The sequence below is a fragment of the Rousettus aegyptiacus genome, unplaced genomic scaffold, assembly GCF_014176215.1.
Source record: "Rousettus aegyptiacus isolate mRouAeg1 unplaced genomic scaffold, mRouAeg1.p scaffold_m13_p_7, whole genome shotgun sequence".
NCBI classification, from domain to species: Eukaryota; Metazoa; Chordata; class Mammalia; order Chiroptera; family Pteropodidae; genus Rousettus; species Rousettus aegyptiacus.
The window spans coordinates 58,165,745-58,188,690 of NW_023416310.1; the positions used below are offsets into that span (position 1 = coordinate 58,165,745).

The window sequence follows — 22,946 nt, forward strand, 5'->3', positions numbered from 1 at the left end:
CTGTTGTCCATGTCCCTGAGTCTCTGTTTGTCCTATTCATTTGTTGCTTTTAGGTTTATATCCCATATATAAGTGATATCATGTGATTTTCAACTTTTTCTGTTTGGCTTATTTTGCTTAGCATGATTATCTTGAGGTCCATCCATGTTGTTGTAAATGTTAGTATTTCATTTCTTCTTATGGCTGAGTCATTCACATTCCATTGTATATATGTACCATAGCTTCTTTAACCAATTATCTCTTGTAGGACACTTCAGTTGCTTCCATGTCCTGGCCACTGTGAATAATGCTGCTATAAACATCAGTGTGCAAATATCTTTTCGAATATGAGTTTTCAAGTCTTTGGGGTAAATACCCAGTAGAGGGATTGCTGGATCATATGGTAGGTCAATTCTTAGTTTTTTGAGGAACCTCCATACTGTTTTCCATAGTACTGTACCCATTTGCAGTCACACCAGCAATGTATGAGTGTTCCTTTTTCTCCACATCCTCTCTAGCACTTGTTATTTCTTGTCCTGTTGATTATAGCTATTCTAACAGGTGCGAGATGGTATCTCATTGTGGTTTTGATTTGCATTTCCCTAATAGCTAGCAATGTTGAGCATCTTTTCATATGTTTGTTGGCCATTTGTATGTCCTCTAGGGAGAAGTGTTATTTCAGGTCCTCTGCCCATTTTTTGATTGGATCGCTTGTTTTCTTTGTTATTGAGTCGTATGAGTTCCTTGTTATTTTGGATATTGGACCATTATCAGAGGCATTGCTTGCAAATATATTTTCCCATTAGGATGGTTGTCTCTTTACCTTGTTCATGATTTCTTTTGCTGAGCAGAAGCTTTTTAGTTTGATGTAGTCTCATTCATTTATTTTAGATTTTACTTCCTTCGCCTTTGAGGTCAAATTCATAAAATTCTCTTTAAGTCCAAGGTCCTTGAGTTTAGTTCCTATGTTTTCTTCTATGCATTTTATTGTTTCAAGTCTTATATTCCAGTCCTTAATTCATTTTGAGTTCATTTGGGTATGTGGTGATAGACAACAGTATAGTTTCATTCTTTTGCCGGTGGCCCTCCAGTTTTCCCAGCACCATTTATTGAAGAGGCTTTAAGAGGGATATTTTGAAAAAGACAAAAGATAACAAGTGTTGGTGAGGATGTTGGTAAAAAGTGTACAACAGTATATCTTTGTACACTGTTGGCGAAAATATAAATTGTCACAGCCATTATAGAAAACAGTATGGAGGCTCCTCAAAAAATTAAAAGTAGAATTACCATATGATTCAGCTATTTTACTTCTGTTCTGGGTATTTATGCAAAGGAAGTGAAATCAATATCTCGAGATATTTGCACTTGCATACTCATTACGTCATTATTCACAACAGCCAAGATATGGAATCAGTCTAAGTGATCATCAGTGGATGAGTGGATAAAGAAAATGTGGTGTGCATATATACATAATGGAATCTTATTTAGTCTTAAAAGGAAATCTTGTCATTTGCAACAACAGGGATGAACCTGGAGGACATTATGCTAATGGTGACAAGTGTATTATGTATTGAAATTTGCCAAGACATTATATCTTTTTTGAAAAAAACTTTTTTCTAGCTTTATCGAGTTATAATTGACAAGTAAAAACTATATATATTTGGTGTGTACATTGTGATGATTTGATATACATATTCATTGTGAAATGAAGAGAGTAGATCTTAAATGTTCTTAGTGCACACACAATAACTAATGTGAGATAAGAGATATGTTAATTAGCTTGGTCGTGTTGATCATTTCACAATGTGTACATATATCAACATATCACATTGTACATTGTAAATATATATAAATATATACTTTTTTATTTCTCAATTATGCCTCCGTAAAGCTGGAAAATAAAAATATAAGAAATTTGTGATTTTCAGTGGTAATTTAGCAGTTGGAATACATTATAAGTACTGCTTGAAATTATTTAAAATTTCTTTTCCACTTTTTTTTAGTTTTGTACTCCCATTGCATCTGCCTGGTTGGTTAAGGATGGCAGAGTCATCCCCATCAGTCTTTTTGATGATACAAGTTATTCATCTAATAATGAAGTTTTAGAAGATGAAGAAGACATTGTAGAAGCTGCGCGAGGAGCCACAGAAAACAGTGTTTACTTGGGTGAGGAGATGTCTCTTATCTAGCGATAGATAGTGCATGTTGACATCTAGATTTTATGATTATGAAACTTTTAATTACTATAGCATATTTTTTCTCAGAGACCTATATTAGAAAGTTTTAGAAGTGTTTCTGTTATAATAACACGACTTCAAATAACGTGTGTATCCTCAGAGTCTAAAACTTTCTACATTTGTAGTTGTATTTGCATCATATCAGTTTGTGCCTCAAAGATTGTTCGTTATTTTTCTATGCATCTATACAACTGATCTGAGAAATAAAAATAGAATTTTGGTGTACTTCTGGGCATTTGAAGGTCTTTAACATAATAAATTTTTAAAAACCTTGAATCTAATTATTCGAACTAGTTTTAGTGGTCATATACTCACAGAATTCTTTAAACTCTATCAATGTGCTACTCACCCCTCATTCTCAATGAAATGAAGAATTTGAAATATCAACATGTCACGCACGTGTTATGGTAATAGTTATGTTATGATAATAGTTAACTCGATTGTTAGCAATATCTCTGGAATTATAGGTGTTTAGTCTTCCGTAAGGAGAAAGTTACTTCATCTAAGTTGTTAGTCACAGAAGAGTACAATGACTTCTTTTATTTGAATTTTCCTAGTGGATGAGTTTTCCAGTAGTTGGTGAAGATTATTATTCAGTGAGAAAATTGTATGGACCTCCGTGTAACTTTCCTCCCGTATTTTTGTTGAATACCCTTCAAGTCAAGTTTGAGTGCTTCGGGCATGATTCTTCTTTGAAAGGAGCTATGTAACCCATGACAAATAACTGGAATTAATCTAATTTTATTAAATTAAAATGAACCTTTTTGAAAAACTCATTGGTGCTTGATCCTGAACATAATTGACAATGTTCTGGTTGATTTAGGAATGTACAGAGGCCAGCTGTATCTGCAATCATCAGTCAGAATTTCAGAAAAGTTTCCTACAAATCCCAAGGCTTTGGAATCTGTTAATAATGAAAATTCAATTATTCCTTTGCCAACAATCAAATGGAAACCTTTAATTCGTAAGTGAATTGTATAAAGTTTATTAATGTGTACAGAGGCCAAATCATGATTGTCTTTGCTCTAGTTATGAATATCACAGAAATCACAACTATTATATACTCTTTGTTTTTGATAAACTAGGAAAGTATTTCAGATGTTAATGAATTTTAATTATAAATTAGAACATGATTTCATTTAAATAGCAGTTGCTTCTCTAGAACTCAATGTTAATAAAATATTTCTCTATACAACTTAGAAAAGCTGTTAACCATTTAGCAACCATGCCTAAATTTAGCTTTTGACGTACTTATATCAAGAATATTTATGAAACATTATCTTGTCACATCATATTCTTTGAAACATTTAATGAATTAAAATCAAATACTAGGCCACCTACTTCCTTCAGTTATCTTTTCATACCTTGTGTATGGTTTTTTAAATACACATCTCATCATATTTTAACTACTTGTTTAAATAATTCATCTTCTCTACAAGACTGCTTTTCCAGGGAAAGAACCTTGAGCCATTTGTTCATCTTACATGCTTGTACTGAACTGTGTGGTTGAATATCTATTTTTTGAATAAATGAAGTACACACGTTTTCATTAAAATTATAATAGTTAACGATTTTACATTTTCTTTTAGATTCTCCTTCCAGAACTCCTGTCTTGGTAGGGTCTGATGAATTTGACAAATGTCTTAGTAATGATAAGTTTTCTCATGAAGAGTACAGTAATGGTGCACTTTCAATCTTGCAGTATCCATATGGTAAGTGTGATTATGTTAGGACTGAAAATGCTATTTTATTTTTTTAATGTATTAATTTGAGATTCATTAATAGAATTCAAATGAAAGGTAGTCAATCAGAAGGTAGAAAATCTTACAAGGCAATATTATGAATAGCGGCCAAGGGTGCAAGCTCCAAAGTCAGAATGCCAGGGTTCAGATCCCAGCTTTGCCACAAACTAGGTCGAGCACACCTAACTTCACTGTATTGAGATTCCTTCATCTGTAAAACAAGGATAGTAATTCTCACATCTATTTATTGTGTTGTTGTGAGGTCTAAATGAGATAATGCATATATACAGTCTTAATTAGTGCTATGCCTGGCAAGTAAGTGTTTAATAAGCATTAGTTCTTGTTATTAGTTCTTATCTATCAGCCATTATATATCTAGTCTATATAAAATCAGTCTGTATAATGAAAAAAACAGATGTTCCCCATAGAGCTACATGAAAATACTATAAAATGAGATCAATTTTGTCCGCAGACAAGGGAGATTAGTGCAAAAGTCAAGAATAGGTGAACTTTGGCATGAAATACATTCCTGTGTATTTAAAGTTGGGATATATTTAGATATTAAAGTCTTTTGAATGGCTAGATATAAAAAAGTCCTCAAATCTGTGTTAGACAAAAATCATAGGTTCCTCATCAGTTACCCTAGTTGCTAGAACTGAGAAATTACTGTAGAATTTAAATTGATAAAAAACAAACAAAAAAACCCAGAAGGCTCTGAACTAGAAACAGCAGTCTTTATCTGATATTGCTCAAAATACAGGGTAAGAGAGCTAAGAGAGAACTGTGTAATCGGCCCACACGGTGCAAAATGGAGAACAAAAAAGACAGGCTGCTTTTTAGGACAAACTCTTTTGACAGCCTGAAGTGAACCAAAGACCATGATGGATGTGTTTTTCTTTCAGCTCGTGAAGAATGATCAGTGGTAAAATTTGGTATTTGATTGATGCTGAATGCAAATAAAATTTAAAATCGTTGAAGGAATTTGTGTTCTATCTAATTCTTTCTTGCATTTAAAGGACTAAATTATTAACGAAGTAATGAATAGAGTGGCTGTTAAATTTTTTTCTAGTCTTATTATTTAGTATAAAGAAAATTTATGATGTTTATGGAATAAAGGAAAATATATTTGTGTAGTAAAAAAAAAAATCAGGGTAAACGAGGCTGCCAAAATTTATTAAAGAAAAAAATGAAACTTTTACAAAAGGAATTAGTGTTATAAGTCATAGGAAAATAAATAATTTTTAATAATTAAAGATGGCTCTGTGTTGGTATATCTTTTTTTAAAAACAATCTTTTAATGTTTGTTTTTGAAGATAATGGTTATTATCTACCATACTACCAGAGGGAAAGGGGCAAACGGAGCATACGAAACACACAGATCACAGTCAGATTTCTCAACAACCCAAATTACAACAAGAATATCCGCAAAAAAGACCCTGTTCTCCTCTTACACTGGTGGAAAGAAATAGTTGGAACTATTCTGTTTTGTATCATAACTACGACCTTTATTGTGCGCAGACTTTTCCATCCTCAGCCTCACAGAGTAAGACATTTTAAAATTTGTTTCAAAGTGTTGGGAATTTAGAAAGCTAATTGTGTACGGGGGCGGGGAGGCGAGGGGTACATTTACCTAAGTTTTACCATAAAATCATTGTTGCCCATAATGTCGTTTCCACTTTCTTACCTTTCATTCACTCCTCAACCTTGCATTGCAATCTAGTTTCCACCCTATTGTTACCCTTTTCTTTCACAAGTGAAATATGATATTTTGTGTTCTTACAATGTTTTTATTTCTCAATATTATTTTATTTTTCAATGTTATTTTATAGCCTAAGATTGTTAGCTAACTTCCATTCAGCTTTGTATTGACAGTGACTTTTTCCCCACCTTATCAGCAAAGAAAGGAATCTGAAACTCAGTGTCAAACCGAAAATAAATATGATTCTGTAAGTGGAGAAGCTAATGACAGTAGCTGGAATGACATAAAAAATTCTGGGTATATATCACGGTAAGAGTCTTGTCATTAAATATGTATGTGTCCCATAGCCTCTGGTGGTAACTGTTTGGATCCAAGAGTAAATGTCCTCTAAAATTAGATCTCGTTTAACTTTTTTTTTTTTACGTGTAAATATCTAGGTAAATAAAACATAGATTTAACCCTCAATTAACTTAATCTAATTCAAAATGAATAGAATAAGAGTGTTACAGAAGTTTAGAATTTCAGCCACCAAATTAAGTTTTTATCAGAAAGCTTAGTTATTGAGGGTCTACCATTTACTGAGCTCCAATTAATAATACCAAATAATAATTATTGTGTTATTAGACTATGATATAAATCTCCATATGTTACTTAATCTTTAGTTTATTTCATCTTAATCATGGCTAGAATAAGAAGCAGAAAAATGGGAGTAAATATACCAATAGACTAGAAAATTTTTAAAGCAAAAGTGATAGATGGTTTACCTATAAAGTAGGCAAGTCAAATAATTTAAAAGTAAAATTAGAGACTGTTAGCAATCTGGCACGCATACAGGTTTTGATGCTTGGGGTACAGGAAATGATGTGGCTCATTTTTCATATTACGTGGATTATCGCTACTTTTTCTCTTTGTTATAATATCACTTTAGTGATATGGGGACAAGGAAAAGATATGAGACCTTACTGCTTAATATCTAGGGTAATGATTTTATGACAGGAAAGATTGAAAATTGCAGCTAAAATGTGTGATACTTTGATTATCTGTGGACTTAATTTATCTAAGCTGCATTCATACTGTATTACCAAAAATTGAGAATTTATCATAATCAGTTTGACTGCTAGTTTCCCAAAACTGAACTTACTAGGTGACTAATAAATGGTAAGGATTTTAAGACCCTTGCTAATAAAGATGACTAATGCATCAGTGACCAGCAATATCGGAAGGCTACAAGAGAGAGAAAGGGAGGGAGGGAGGAAGTGAGGGAGGGAGGGAGGGAGTGAGGGAGGGAACAGGGGACCCGGCAGCTCTTGATGGGTAATCCACTACTGAAAGCATTGGTTGTTTAGTTAACATTTACTTTGAACAGGTCTGTGCAGGACAGTATTCCAGGCTTTGGGAGAAATAAAAAGTCTGGGCCCGTCCTGGAGGAATTTAAAGTCTATGGGGGAAGATAATGCTGGGTAAAACATACCTTAAGAAAAAAGTCATGAATTAAGCAACTAACTCTGGTTGTGATGATTCAAAAGGGCATCATAAATGAGGTCACATTTTAATTGAAACTTAAATCATGAGTAAGTAAGAGTTAGGTAGATAGAGATGGGAGGAGGAGTGAGGTATGATGAATAAATATGTAATGTAAGGCTGTCGTGAAAAGAATTAGAATAATATACTCTAATGTTGAATGACTTGATTTGACTAACTATTCATTATTAAGAGTACAGCTGATTGTTTTAAACCACTGGCGTTCTATAGTACTACCTAGTGTTCATTGAGTGCCTGCTATATTCTAGGCGTTTTTAAGAACATAAGCTCAGGATTCAGTCATAAGTCCCAGTTCTAACTTTGTTGTTTATCAGTTGGGACCTTAGGTAAGGTGATGCTTATATTAATAAGAGTCTGTAATCAAAAATAAAATGTTTCTCTTTTCAGAAGATATATCCATTTTCATATGGATACTTTCTTTAATATTGGAAGATAATTCAGTTGACCCTCCAAGAGTAGGACATGAACTTCATAGGCTTTAACAGCTGGGGTGATGGATTTGTACTGAAGTTTTTGGTCTAACTATTTTTAGGGATACAGATTATTACTCTTCATTCTCTGTGAAGATAATTGGTCCATGGAGGGTTGGAATCTGTTGCTTCTCCTTCTTAACTTCATGCTTTAACCAGCTGAGCAACAGCTAAATTAATATGTGTACAAATCATAAAGTAATAAACTTAGCCTTATAAGAGACATGAAAAATAATCCAATTTAGCTCTTCTCTCCTATGGCTGGAATAATAACTTCCACAGCATACATTTGTTCATTCATGCATCAGCCACAGCATTCATTCATTCATTCATGCATTATTCAACAGATATTTGTTAGACCTTCTATTTACCAGGTAAGCCCAGACACTGAAAATACAAAGAGAAATAAGAATACATTCTTGCATTCAAGGCCTCTGCAATTCAATGGCAGTGGGGAGAGTGAGCTGCATACTAATAACTGAAAAATGTTAAGTTGAATACTTCAAACTACTGTGTGCACAGTACTCTGAGAAGAATGAAGACAGGGGTCTAGGAAGGCCTTACAGAAGTGGCAAGATAAGCACAGTGAGGGAAGAATAGTTTCATTAAGTACAAAGAAGTAGGCCATCTCAGTAGAGCAAATAGCAGAAGCAAAAGCTCCGAAGTTGTGAGTAGCCTGGTGAAAGTTGGCTGGAATATACAGTGCAGATCAGTGAGGTCAGGCACTAAAGAGGGGACTAGGCTGCCATGTGGAGGTCCATCTGTGAGTGACAGTGAGTTAGCTTCTATCTGGATACCTTTGGTGATGAGCATACTGATTGTGGAGTAACCCAGCCAATTTCAGTTGATTGATTAAATTTGTTCCGTAAAACTTACAGACACAGAAGATTAAAACACATTTTTGAATTGAATACAGAATGCCATGGGAGGTAAAAGATTAGAGAATTAAGGACAGAATTCTTGGTAGATGATAGAAAGTATTGGACAGGACAGTTGCTTTAAGAACAAGTGATTAATAAGTGATTCCCAATGAAACAGAAGCTTTTATATTTTTTTTATAAATTTCTTATAAAAAAATTAGAATGTGTTTGCTCAGTTTATACAAACAGAAAACAAAAAAATGCTATTAGAATTTATACTCTTTATTAAAGTAAGTTTTATGAGACTTACTGAATTTACATTTTTGTGTATCATAAACTAAGATTGAAATGAATATTACCATACAACAAAATGTAAAACTATTTGCAAACTTTTTCTAATTTACTTTTTTTTTTTTTTTTTTAAGATATCTAACAGATTTTGAACCTATTCAGTGCATGGGTCGTGGTGGGTTTGGAGTTGTCTTCGAAGCTAGAAACAAAGTAGATGACTGCAATTATGCAATCAAGAGAATCCATCTCCCCAACAGGTAATGGATGGCACTTCTAGTAAACTCAGAGTTAGCACTATGTCATGTAATCTCATATATAGTATGTCTTTCTTATTACATTTCATAGAGACTGTAGAAAACATAGTTTCTGACCTTCTAAATTTTATGTTTTAAGTGCTACCAGGTTACCAGTTGTCTAACAGATGTGATCTGCTTTGATTGCTTTTTATATACTTTTAAAAATCTACCTTTGTTTTTGATTCTTAACAACTCAGGACTTTAGTGAATTTTAATAACTATAGCTTTTAATACATAGCACCATTTAAAAACAATTTATATTGTGGAAAATAAGGAAACATATTAAAACAAAAATTATATCTTCTCTATCCAGTAATAACCATTATTAACATTTTGGAGTATTTTGATTTTTCTTTCTGATAATAAATATACCTAATTAATAGCACAGTTATCAATTTGGTACAGTTTTAGCTCTTGCTTCCTTCATTGTATCCTCAGCATTTCTGTGTTATTAAGAGTATTTTATTGAAATGTTAAAATACATTGAAAGTATTTATGGCAGGATAATAGTCCAGTTAAAACATGTGAAATATTATGTTTAACCATGTCTTATAGTTAAACATTTGTGTTTCCAATTCGTTGCAGTTAAAAATAACTTTGCAGGGTTCATCTTTTATTTAACTTCTTGATCACATTCATTTCCTTGGGATAGATTCCTAGGTCTATAATTTCGTGCTCAGAACAACAGTGTGATGCTTAAGATGATGAGCTTTCAGTAATACCTTCCTTTCCACATGTTGTAGACAGCTTCTGTGGATTCTTGATTAAATCAGTAATTGCTGGGCTGCCCTTCTAACTGGTAATTAAATATTCTGTCCAACAGATAGGGACATAGAAATGAGATAGTTTGAGTACTATGGAACTGGTTCTTTTCTTTAGTATAAAATTTTTGAATAGTTTAAATATTCATATGTACAAGACACTACATAGGATATAAAATTTAAGAAAGGCTTCTGTGCTCAAGAACCTATAACTATTTGAGGCTTTCGTAAATATACTCAAATAACTACAATGCAAGGAAGAGTGTGATTCATGGTTTTGCTAAATAAGTAGCTTCTCATGTAGAAAGCACAGATGTAGCCAAAAGTCAGTCAAGGAAGGCAAGCTTTGTGGAGGTCGTAATGTCTATGCCAAGTGCTCAAGAATAGACAGATGTGTAGGGGAGGGGTGGCCAAGTACATATGATGGCCTGAGCAAAGGCTCTAGACAAACACCCAAAGGTGGTAAGGAAAATACTGGAATAATGGGTGTTCTGGCATGGGTAGGGCAAAGGATAAGAATGGGGGAGTATGGAAGAGAAAATGGAAAATATGGATTGCAGCACCTTAAATGTCAAGCAAAGGAGTTTAGATTTTATTTGTGGCAGCTGTGCCTTTGCACAGAAGAATGACTTGATCAAAGTGGAGGTGGCTCTGGAAAGGGTCACAGACAAAACTGTTAGGGTGTGTGTGTTGTTACAAAAGTTTAGTTTTAAAATACAGAACATTAGTACAGTAGCAGTGGGGACGGATGAGAAAGGAGTGAGTGTTAGGAATTGAAAAGAAGTAGTTGTTACTGAATATAAGGACATAGAAGTTGACAAATTCACAAATGTACCAGGATTCTCAGACAGTGGGCACATTAACAACAACAAAGCACCGGAGAAAAAGTGGGAGTAAGTGACCATCTCCTGGAGAGAGAAGAGGATATAATTGTACTTATTATGGTGTTTCGGGTGATAGTGGGATCCCTAGAAATGTGAGACTAGATTTATCAGAGAAGCAGTCAAGTAAAAGGTCAAATCCAGATGCTTTTCTAGTTAAACTTCGTTGCTTATGATATTCAGTAGTCAAGGCTTTCTTTAAACAAATGTGCTAGAACAAGCATTTTGGAATATAATTTGTCCTCTGTTGGGCGGTTGTTCTCCGTTCTCCTGAGCTGTGATGCTGAGCTTTCCTTTTCTGGATACTTCACTTAGACATGTTCAGCCTTCTATTCATTTACAAACATTAAGCAATAATCTCTAAGGGTCTGTAGTCATTCATTTCTACTCATCCAAGAAAGCTCTATTTGAATGAAGAGGTAGATGGACTTGTAGCACTTACTACAAGCACATTCTAAAAAATAACATGTATTTTTTAGAATTATGGCTTTTTAGAATTATGCCACTAGGCTAATTCATTTGTTTCTCATTTTAGATTCAAGGGAGAATTTTATTTAATTTTCACTATTGGTTATGATTACTTCTTTAGACCAGAGCAACCTCAGTGTCTTCCTTTTTCTCTCTGTTTCAGGGAATTGGCTCGGGAAAAGGTAATGCGAGAAGTTAAAGCCTTAGCCAAGCTTGAACACCCAGGGATTGTTAGATACTTCAATGCTTGGTTGGAAGCACCACCAGAGAAGTGGCAAGAAAAAATGGATGAAATCTGGCTGAAAGATGAAAGGTAACATTGTTAGACATAGACTTAAAAACTAATGTTTTCTTTCAGGTTAGTTTTTTGCTTATGCAAACAAAATATCATTTGTATAGCTTTAGAGGTGATGTTTTTTAAAGAAAAATAACATAAGCTTACTGTTCTCATCATATTTTGGAATGTTCTCTAGTCACTTTGTTAAGTGAAAAGTTTATTTACTATTTAAACATGATTTTTTCTTTTTTGTATGGAACATAAATTTTTAAATTAAATTTATTGTGGTGACATTGGTTAATAACATGTAAGTTTCAAGTGTATAATTCTATAATACATCATCTGTATATTGCATTGCGTGCTCACCACCCAAAGCCTAGTATCATTCTGTTACCATACATTTTGCCCCTTGACCTCTATCCTCCCAGCTCTCCCCTTACCTCTGGTAACCACCCTTCTGTTGTCTGGTCTGTAATGTTTGTTTGTTTTGTTTGTTTGTTGTTTTCTGTTTTATATTCCATGCATGAGTGAAATTGTATGTTTTTTTTCCATCTAACTTATTTTGCTTTAGCTTGATACTGTCAAGATCCATCCATGTTGTCGCAAATGACAATGTTTCATCTTTTCTCATGACACAGTAATATTCTATTGTATGTATGTACCACTTCTTTATCCAGTCATTCATTGAAGGACACTTAAGTTGTTTCCATGTCTTGGCTACCGTGTATAAAGCTGCAATGAAGATAGGGATACATATATCTCTACAAATATATATTAATGTTTTTGGGTAAATACTGAAGAGAGGTATTGCTGGGTCATATAGTAGCATTCTTTCTTTGTACACACATTTTGAGTGTTTTAATCATAAATAGATCTTATATATTCTCAAATGTTTTTTTTCATCTATTCATATGAATTTTATCCTTTATTTTGTTAATGTGTTGTATCATGTTGATCGATTTGAACCATCCTTGCATCCTTGGAATGAAGCCCACTGATTGTGATGTATTACATCTTTTTAATGTATTGTTTTATTTGATTTGCTAGTATTTTGTTTAGGATTTTTGCATTTATATTCTTCAGGGATATTAGTCTGTAATCTTTTTTGTGTGTTGTCTTTGCCACATTTTTGGTATCTGGGTAATGCTTGCCTCATAAAGTGAGATAGGAAGTATCAACTCTTCTTAAATTTTTTGGAAGAGTTTAAGAAAGATGGGTATTAATTCTTTGAATGTTTAGTAGAATTCACTAGTGAAGCCTTCTGTTCCTGGACTTGTATTTTTTGGGAGGTTTTTGATAACTATTTCAGTTTTCTTACTTTTGATCAATCTATTTAGATTTCATGTTCTTCATGATTCAGTCTAGGAAGGTTATATATTTCCAAAAACTCATTTATCCATTTGTTCTGCATTACCAAATTTTGTGGTGTCCTTTATAACTTCTCTTTTATTTCTGATTCTATTTTAATCTTTTCTGTTTTTTTCTTAGTCTAACCAGAAGTTTGGCAATTTTATTAATCTTTTCAAAGAATAAGTTCTTTGTTGCGTTAATTTTTTTTATTGTCCTTTTGTTCTGTATTTTATTTAATTCTGCTCTAATTTTTATTTCCTTCCTTCTACTGACTTTTGGCTTCATTTGTTCTTCTTTTTCTAGTTCTTTAAGATGAAATGTTGTTTATTTGAGATTTTTTTTGTTTCTTGGGGTAGGCATGTAATGCTATAAACTTCCCTCTTATGACTGCTTTTGCTGCACCCCAAAAGTTTTGATGCATTGTATTGTTATTCTCATTTGTTTCTGTGTGTCTTTTGATCTCTTTTATTTCTGTTTTGACCCAGTCGTTCTTTAGTAGTATATTGTTTAATCTCCACATGTTCTGGTTTTTCCAGCTTTCTTATTGCAGTTGATTTCCAGTCTCAAATCACTATCATCGGAGAATAAATATGCTTGGTATGATTTCAGTCTTCTTAAATTTGTTAAGACTAGTTTTATGCCTCAACATATTGTCTGTCCTTGAGATTATTCCACGTGTACTAGAAAAGAATGTATATTCTGGCGTTGTGGGATGAAAAGTTTTGTAAAAATCAGTTATGTCCATTTATTTCAATATGTCATTTCCTTATTAATTTTCTGTTTGGATTATCTATCCATTGCTGTCAGTGGAGTACTTAGGCCCCTATTATAATTGTATTTTTGTTACTTTCTCCCTTTCATTCTGTTAGTAGTTGCTTTACATATTTTGGTGCTCCCAGGTTAGGAGCATATTAATATTAATAAGTATTATCTCTTCTTGATATAATGTCCCCTTTGTCATCATAAAATGTTCATCTTTATCTCTTGTTATCTTTTTGTCTTGAAATCTTTTTCGTCTGCTGTAAGTACAGCTACACTCACTTTTCTCTGGATGCCATTTGCTTGTAGTATTATATTCCACCGTTTCACTTTGAATTGCTGTTTGTCTTTGCAGCTGAGATTTGTCTTCTAAAGGCAGCATGTAGTTGGCTTTTGTTTTTTAATTCATTCTGCTACTCTGCCTTTTAACTGACGGGTTCAGTTGATTTACATTTAGGGTGATATTGATAATATGAGGATTTTCTATAGCCATTTTTTCTTTTGTTTTTAGTAGTCCTATGTCTCTATTGTTTCTGTTCCCTTCTGTTTCTGTCTGTTATTTTAGTTTGGTGCTATTCTATGATTTTTCTATTTTCTCTTTTTTTATGTTATGTGCCTCAGTTCTAGGTTTTTATTTGTAGTTACCATTAGGTTTATGCAAAAAGGTTTCATATGTGTAATAGTCCATTTTCTTCTAAATTCATCTGATTTTCATTCAACTGTGCAAATTCTTTCCCCACTCTGCTTTTGTTTTTGTTGTCACAGATGATCTGTTTTTATGCTGTGCGTTCATTTACAAATTGCAGTAGCTATTTTTTTCTGTCTTTTAAAATGCTTTTACCTCCTTTAATCTTTGTTATATTTAAATGTTTAATACCCTATTCTAAACAAGAGTTGTAAATTCCTGCTTATGTCTGTCAGTTAGTCATCTTATTCCGTTTTCTATTCTTTGTCTTTTGGTTTCAGGTAGAAGAGTACCTTTCAGCATTTTTTGTAATGCATGTCTTACAGCGAATTCCCTCAGCTTCTGTAAATCTGGAAAAGCCTTTAATTCTCCTTCATATCTAAAGAATAACTTTGCTGGATATCTTATTCTTGTCTGGTGATTTCTTGCTGTCAATAATTTGAATATTTGATTTCACTCTCTCCTAGCTTGTAGGGTTTCTGCTGAAAAATCCAGTGATAATCTAGTGGGGTTCCTTAATAGATTACCATTACCATCTTCTTTTCCTTGTCTGCCGTGAGAATTTTTTGTCATTAATTTTTGACAGCTGTAATATAATGTGCCTTGGAAAAGGCCTTTTTGGATGGAGATAATTAGGTGTTCTGTTAGCTTCTTGGATTTGAGGATCTAGTTCTTTCCATAGGTTTGGGAAGTTTTTGTTTATTATTTGTCTGAATAGGCTGTCTGTTCCCTTCTCCTTCTGTTCTGCTGGAATACCCATTTTTCTCACATTGTTCTTTCTAATGGAATCAGATAGTTCTAGTAGAGTTCTTTCTTTTTCTTTTCTTTTTTTACTCTCAATTCTCCCTCTTCTTCTACTTGAATCATTTCTAGATTTCTGTCTTCAGTATCAATAATTCTTGCTACCTTCTGATCCGCTTTATTTTCTAAGCTTGCTTGTTCATTTTTCATCTCATTTATTGAGTTCCTCAGCTCAAGAATTTCTGTTTGGTTCATTTTTTATAGTTTCAGTCTCTTTGGTGAAGTACTCCTTTTGTTTGTTGATTTTATTTCTGAGCTCTTTGAATTAATTTTCTGAATTTTCTTGTATCTTATTGAGTTTTTTCAGGACTACAATCTTGAATTCTCTGTTATTTAAATCATAGTCATTTATGTCTTTAAGTTTGTTTTCTGGAGAATTTTTATTGTCTTCCTGAATTTCTTTGTACCTAGGTTATTAATTGTGCTTGACGGACTATTTCTTTGCCTAGGCATTTGTAGAAATGAAATATGATTGTTTCAAATATTTGACTTCACTTTTCAGCAGGTTGATAAGTAGAGATCTTTATTTTGTTTTCCAGTAGGTGGTGCTAAAGCACCAGTTTTTATTTTCTCTTACCTGTACCAATGCAGCGTCTGGGAATCTCTGTGGGGTAATGTCACCTCTGCAGTGGAAAACACCCCCATATTTCATGAGGCAATGAGCATCGCCTTTCCCAGCTTGTAGCCTCAGTCTCAGGGTACCACCCCCATGATAGAATGTGGTGGGCTATAGGTCTTCTGGCCTCTGTGTTCCCAATGTAGCCTTCCTGTAGCCAGAAGCTGCTGGCAGCCTGGATTGACCCAGCTGCTTTTACCAGAGTTTGCTGGATGGCTGGGTAAGGGGTTAGTGTGTCTTGGGGAGGGGGTTCCAGCATCTGTGGCTCTGTTTTTTCTTTTGGGTTTAGTGGCGATGAATAGAGACCATTTAGGCAGGAAAGTTTTTCCTGTGTTTTTGTAATCTGCCGACTGAGGATTTTACTGCTAGACAGGCTAAGGGAAGATGGGGCGGGTAGGTTTCTACATCTGCGGAATCCTTTGGTGCTGCTGGATTGTGTAATGCTGCCACCCTTTGCATTGCTTCCCTGCCCCAACCCTGGGATCAGCTTTAATATGTGCCGGTCAGGCATTCAGGCCCAGTTGCTGTCTCTGCCCCTCCAATTTGCCCAGTGGGGGTTGCATCCTCACCCTTCATTGCTATTGTGTCCTCTGGGGCCTCACCGAGCACTGGATTGGGTCTGCAGCTACTATCTCTGTTTTTCCCCATCCTGTCTCCCCTGTTCGCTGGAATTGCCCACCACCTGTGAGGATCTCTCAGACATATTTGTGGGTGGAGCAGGGATTCTTTCGTTGAATTATAATTGTCCAACTTGTTGTAACTTCGAGGGGAGAGAACTGAATGTTCTCTTTCACACTTCATCACTGCTGACATCACTGATCTAGAACATGAATTTTTAAAATTATTAATAGATAAGGTTCTATGAATTATAATTCACTGAAGGATTTACAGTGGCTTTTCTCAATAAGAAAATATTTACTTTTGTCTACGTATTTTAAATTTTTATTCAGTTTTTTAGCAGTTAGCAAGCTACAACTCCTTTTTAAAGTAGTTTTTAACTACTTACAGTTAAAAATTTATAAACATCTTATGCAGCCTGAGGATAATTCCCAAATTAGAAGCAGGTTGCAAATAGAGTATTTGCCAAACAGCTGGGGTAAAATTTCTGCCTAAAAGTACCAAACAGCCCTTGTTACAGTGACCCTTGTTACAGACTCAACTAATAGCCAGACCATGGAAGGTCAAGTGAATTGGCCTGTTGTCTCCAGGCCCTGTGAGCTTCTGCCCTGATTTGGTTGGGGCTTCAGAGTCGGAGTTACCAAGAGATCCTGGGTCCTTCAGTGCTTTGTATTTTGTGTGAAAACCCTGACATGACAGTCCCAGATAATGGTTCCAAGTATAAGATTAACATTTAAAGTTAAGTTTTTTAGAAGGAATGGATGGAATGTGATATTCTTTGTCTCATGTAGCATGTTTCTATTTAATCTGTATGTTGTTTGTCTTTTGGTAACTAGCTTTATTGTAGTTGAAGCTTTTACAACAAAGGGTGTGGTTCACATAATTTAATCAACATATATTCACTTTTCTCTCCCACTTGTAGCACAGACTGGCCACTCAGCTCTCCGAGTCCAACAGATGCACCATCAGTTAAAATACGCAGAATGGATCCTTTCTCTACAAAGGAACATATTGAAATCATAGCTCCTTCACCACAAAGAAGCAGATCTTTTTCAGTAGGGATTTCCTGTGGCCAGACAAGTTCATCTGAGAGTCATTTTTCTCCACTGGAATTTTCAGAAACGGACCATGGGGACATCAGTGTGTCAGTGGATTCAGTGCATAACCTCCAGGACAGTTGTCTCACATGCCGTGATGCGGAAGATGGCACTATGGATGGCAATGAGGAGGCGCACTCCTTTGAACTTTGTCCTTCTGAAGCTTCTCCTTATGTAAGATCAAGGGAGAGAACCTCCTCTTCTATAGTATTCGAAGATTCAGGCTGTGATAATGCGTCCAGTAAAGAAGAGCTCAAAACCAACCAACTGTACATAGGCAACTGTTATGCTAATAAACTAACTGCTACCAAGCATTCCAGTAGCAGATCTTCTTCAGAACCTACTTTATCTATTTCTCTTCCAAGACCAACCACTTTAAGTCTAGATCTCACTAAAAACACTGCGGAAAAACTCCAGCCCAGTTCACCAAAGGTGTATCTTTACATTCAAATGCAGCTGTGCAGAAAAGAAAACCTCAAAGACTGGATGAACAGTAGATGCACCATAGAAAAGAGAGAGAGGAGCGTGTGTCTGCACATCTTCCTGCAGATCGCGGAGGCAGTAGAATTTCTGCACAGTAAAGGGCTCATGCACAGAGACCTCAAGGTCTGTATTTATGAAACATCACCCAGGGGTTTCAATATGATGCTTTGCGCAACGCTTGCAGTATTTGTCAGAGGAGAGTGATGGTATCGGGAGCAGAGGTCTGGGAAAGTAGCCTGAAGGCGACTGCTGCAAAAATGAGAAATCTCACATCTTAAAAACCTCACACAAATCATAAGTTTTCCTCTATAATGGATTTATGTCCATTCTGCAGTAAAACGTGTTCTGTCTCCTGAAGAAGAAAAAAATCTCATGTAAAATCCATCATGAGCAGATTTTACAGTTTTCTTGTGGCTTTGAGTTACCCTGACCCAGGTTCCTGTATGGCCCTGAAGTCGCACAGTGAAATTGCCATACTTTTTGCCCCTATTCCTAACCATTTTGGCTTTGGGAAAGGAGATGAGACGCTGGATGATAAAAGGTGGCAAATGGTTAGCCAGGTGATTGTTTGCAGCTCTAAAACCTTTGATTCTATTTTCAATATATACAATATTGACTATTGTAGCAATGCAATATGCTAAATTACATAAAATTCTTACTAAAACATGCAGTATTTCCTCAGTATGTGTTCCTGAAATCAGTAGTATATAGAACTTCTATTTAACCAGTTTCTGTCATATTCTGTATGCTCGTAGCAATCATAATGGCAAATGTAGATGTGTAGTGAATATACAATTATTTTTCTAATGGAAGTAGCTTAAATTTTTTTTATAGATTTGGACTCTTTAAGTATTTTCAGTTTTGTTTTATATAACCTCAAACTTGTTTCAGGCATCAAAGTAGCTGTTTGGATGACTTATTCTAAAATCAGCAGTAGAGTTTTTAATCTTTGAATATATCTAAAGAGTTTTCTTGTATTTCTCTATGCACCAAAATAATTTCAAGAAGAAAACTAATTTTTTCTTTATTTTTTTCTAGAAATCAAAAGCTTTTTAAAGATAAATTCCCTTTAAAGATTAGCGAACCAGAAAAAATTCCCCCAAAATTTTTATTCCTAGTTGTAAGGGTTTTGCATTCCATTCATTCTGACCCAAGTCTTTGAGCTCAATGTTAAACCTCTTGTGCCCTCTTCTCCTGTTGTATTTGGTCACATTTTTGTCATCAGTACTCTCTACCCCTGATTCTTCAGACTTGCTTTTAATCTTTTTTTCTCTTCACTCAAGCCACACTGGGTTTTTCATAGTACCTCGAATACATGGTATCCTCAAAGAACCTGGTATTTCTTTGTTGTAATTGTCAGCACAACCATATCATTTATCCCCTGGTTTCCACAGAGCCAGGAGCCATGTCTGTTTGTTCACCTGTTGTATCCTTAGCTGATACATTCCATTTTGTTTTGAATATCTTCTTGTTTGCAAACAAAAGCATTTGTAATAACTTAATCAAAAAGGAAGTTTATTGGCCTGTGTAACTAAACTGTCCAAGATTCAAATAGAACTTTATCTAGAGTCAAATGTTGTGGCCAGAATGTGGTTTGCCCACTTCTTGCCCCATTTCTTGTTTCCATTTTCAGGCAGGCTCTTTCTTCACAATCTCAGAGCAGCTGCCAGTGAGTCTCAGGGCTATGTGTTTTAAGTCTTGCGGAGTGATGGGGTAGGAGGTAAGAGGAAAAGTATCTCTTCCCCTACTGTTGATCAGAAGTCCTGGGTTTCCTTCTAATTGATAAGGCAAGAACACATACCCATCTCTAAACCATGTCCTGACCAGGAGATGGGATTATGCTGATTGGTTTATGGATAAGCTCCGCAGGAACCATGGGGTCGCTGCACAGCTGGGAATAAGAGAGTTCCCAGAGTCAAGTAAGGATACTTCTGGTTAGAACTACAGAGGTGAGGTATAGAGGGTTGGAGAACTTAAAAATAAAAAATAAATTAATTAAATAAAAGCCTATTACAGTGTTCGGTAAATAACACCAGATGATGGGAGAGCAGAGGAACAATGAAATTTAAAGCAGCATTAGTCTCTTATTGTCTGTCATATAAGGTGAATTGTAAGAGAGCAGGAGGTTAATATTATAGACTTTGTTTATGTGCATTAACTTCATTGCTTCAGAGTCAAAATTGTATAATGATATTTTGGAGTTTGAGGATAAAATGTTATTTGGCAGTATTTGAAACCTGATGAAATTTAATTTCATGAGCTAAATGGCTTTTTCCTTATTTCAAGGGCTGTGAATGGTGGTCATGTTAGCAGGGATTAGAATAGGTGATAGAGTAGGGGTGAGGGAAAGATGATATATTTTATGTAAGGGACTTTGAGTTTGAGGAGCCCATGAGAAATTTGGTTAGCTATATCTTATAAACAGTTGCATATGAAAGTTTAGAACTTGGGAGAGACAGTGACCTTAGAATATATGGGAGCATATGGGTTTTATAAGAGGCAGCACAAGGTTGTAGTTAAGCGCTCATATTCTTGTTGGTAGCCTACTTTCCCTTCTCAGACGCAAACCTGAATATCAGTCTGTTTCATTCATTCATCAAATAGTAGTGATTAGCTACTATAGGGCATGAATTGTACTGAATGCTGGACCCGTGGTAGTGAAGCAGAAGTCCTTAGCTCATGAGGCCAGACTGCCTCAGTTTGAATCCCTGCCCCACTGCTTACTACTTGGGTAACCTTGAGCTATCACTTAACTTTTCTGGGCCTCAGTTTTCACATCTTTAAAATAAAGGGCTAATGGAACTAATAAGGTTGTGAGTATTACATGAGTTATTAGTAGTGAACAGTTTAGGCTCCAGACATATTGCAAGTGCTGCTATATCTGCATTTGCTATTATTATAATCATGACTTAAGTTATAAATGTAGAAAAGCTGGTCAGAGGGAGAGTATATACAATAAAAGAGATTGAGCAGTACATAGAATGTCCTAGGGAATGTCAATCTCTAAGGTTTAAATAAATCCTATTTGCTACCTCATTAACCAGATGGCTAAATGTAAATGCTAACTCCTCTGCTACCCTTCCTTTTTCTTTATTCGCAGTACTTGGCTAACATGGAAGGATTATTTTTATTTTCATACTACCCCATTTGAAAGAGAAACATGCTTGAGAATATCTAATTTCTTATATTTGTCTTACATAGTCATTTAAATAAATTCTCTTCACTTTCTCTATACACACCCATTGCGCTTTTTGTTTATTTTTCCAGCCTTCCAACATATTCTTTACAATGGATGACGTAGTAAAGGTTGGAGACTTTGGATTAGTGACGGCAATGGACCAGGATGAGGAAGAGCAAATGGTTCTGACTCCAATGCCAGCATATGCCAGACACACAGGACAAGTGGGCACCAAACTGTATATGAGCCCAGAACAGGTGAGTCTTGTTTTCCTTCTGAATTAAAAATACATTTTCAGTTAGATTGGCAGCAAGCTAGATGAACCCCATGAATCTCCATCCATGTTGTGCTTAAAATACTCAATAAAATAAAATCTGAAAAGTATGAAAACTGGTAATAGTATTCCCCAAGCAACACAGCCAGGTTACAGTTTCTACAACCTGAATTGGGAATGGATTTTAAAAAAACACTCACAATGCATAAAACATGCTCACCCTCTGAACCAGAACTTGACAGCAACCAGAAATTTATAAAGAGACTTTGAATACTCCCCTTCCAAACTTAACTCCAGTTTGCCTTGTGTAAACTGTGTGGGAACTGTTTTCAGAGCCAGCTAGAGCAAGAGGTACTGTACTGAGTTGCCCCCTACAGAAATTCACAGGGAATTTCCAAAATGTCCTATGGCAGGAAATAGAGGTAGGTAGACTGGGTGGGATATCTTGCCTTGTGGGATGCTTACTCTGCAAAGGAATAGGACAGAGACTGGAAGAGTGGTGGGAGCAGGGCATCCTGGGAGCTTCAGAGTAGCATGTCCAGCCACCACCATATTAATGATATTCATAAGCCTACATATACTTAGATCAGCAGTTCTCAAACTCTTTGGTCTCAGTACCTATTTATACTTGTAAATGTGATTGAGAACCCAAGAGGTTTTCTTATGGGATTTTATCTATAAATATTTGCCATATTAGAGATTACAACAGAAAAGTATTCAGTTTTATTAATTCAGTTAAAAATAACAATATTAATCCAATCTCATCCTAAAGATATTTTTATGGTAAATAACTGTTTCCCAAACAAATAGTGAAAAGAGTGGCATTTATTTACATTTTTACAAACCTCTTTAATATCTAACTTAAAATAAGAGCTAGATTCTCACACCTGCTTTTTCATTCAGTTTGTTGCAGTGTGTTATTTTAACTGGCGTATATGAAAATCTGATCTCACACATATATGTAGTTGGAAAGGGAGATATATTTTAATAGCATTTTCAGGTCACTGTGAGTATTCTTTGACAGTGCATCAAAATTCAATAAGTGATGGTTTCTTAAAAATCATTTGCCCCCTATGGCCTTGCCACCCTGAATGTGCCCGATCTCTTCTGATCTCGGAAGCTAAGCAAGGTCAGGCTTGGTTAGTACTCGGATGGGAGACCAGGTGCTGTAGGCGTTTAAAAAATAAATAAATATAAAAAAAGTCTTTACAAAAAAAAAAGTCATTTGCCCTGTGGAATCTAAAGCCATATCATCAAATGTTTTGTACTCTGTTACTTCAACATTCTTAGTTCATTTTGCACTTTGAATGGATCTTTTACCCATGCGTGCTTTTGTAATATTGTGCATTGGTAATTTGGAAACTATCGATTCCCTAAGTTATGCAACTTCTCCAAAAGTCACAATTTATTTTATAATATTTAAAAAAATCACTTTGATTAATATCACCACCAATCTCACCAGAAAAAGCTTCAAGAATGAAGAAACTGTCAAGTTCCCAGTGATGAATACGAATTTTCCAAAATTCTGATTTTCATGTCAAAGTTCAACTTTTATCATTAGCAACAAATACTGTCAGATTCC

The 22,946-nt window shown here is 34.9% G+C and overlaps 1 protein-coding gene across 2 annotated transcripts in view; it reads left to right on the forward strand.

The window, feature by feature from the left end:
- The window catches only part of EIF2AK3 (eukaryotic translation initiation factor 2 alpha kinase 3), a 69,341-nt gene that overhangs the window by 32,747 nt on the left and 13,648 nt on the right, over positions 1 to 22,946 (forward strand). Inside the window, exons 6-14 of one of the 2 annotated variants that reach the window (XM_016147834.2) lie at positions 1,983 to 2,145; positions 3,040 to 3,180; positions 3,806 to 3,928; positions 5,272 to 5,501; positions 5,854 to 5,966; positions 8,955 to 9,077; positions 11,390 to 11,539; positions 17,255 to 18,035; positions 21,180 to 21,347. In XM_016147834.2, coding sequence (XP_016003320.1) covers positions 1,983 to 2,145; positions 3,040 to 3,180; positions 3,806 to 3,928; positions 5,272 to 5,501; positions 5,854 to 5,966; positions 8,955 to 9,077; positions 11,390 to 11,539; positions 17,255 to 18,035; positions 21,180 to 21,347 — 1,992 coding nt within the window. The remainder of the gene's footprint in view (positions 1 to 1,982; positions 2,146 to 3,039; positions 3,181 to 3,805; positions 3,929 to 5,271; positions 5,502 to 5,853; positions 5,967 to 8,954; positions 9,078 to 11,389; positions 11,540 to 17,254; positions 18,036 to 21,179; positions 21,348 to 22,946) is intronic. The other variant, XM_036224345.1, reaches the window with a different exon arrangement.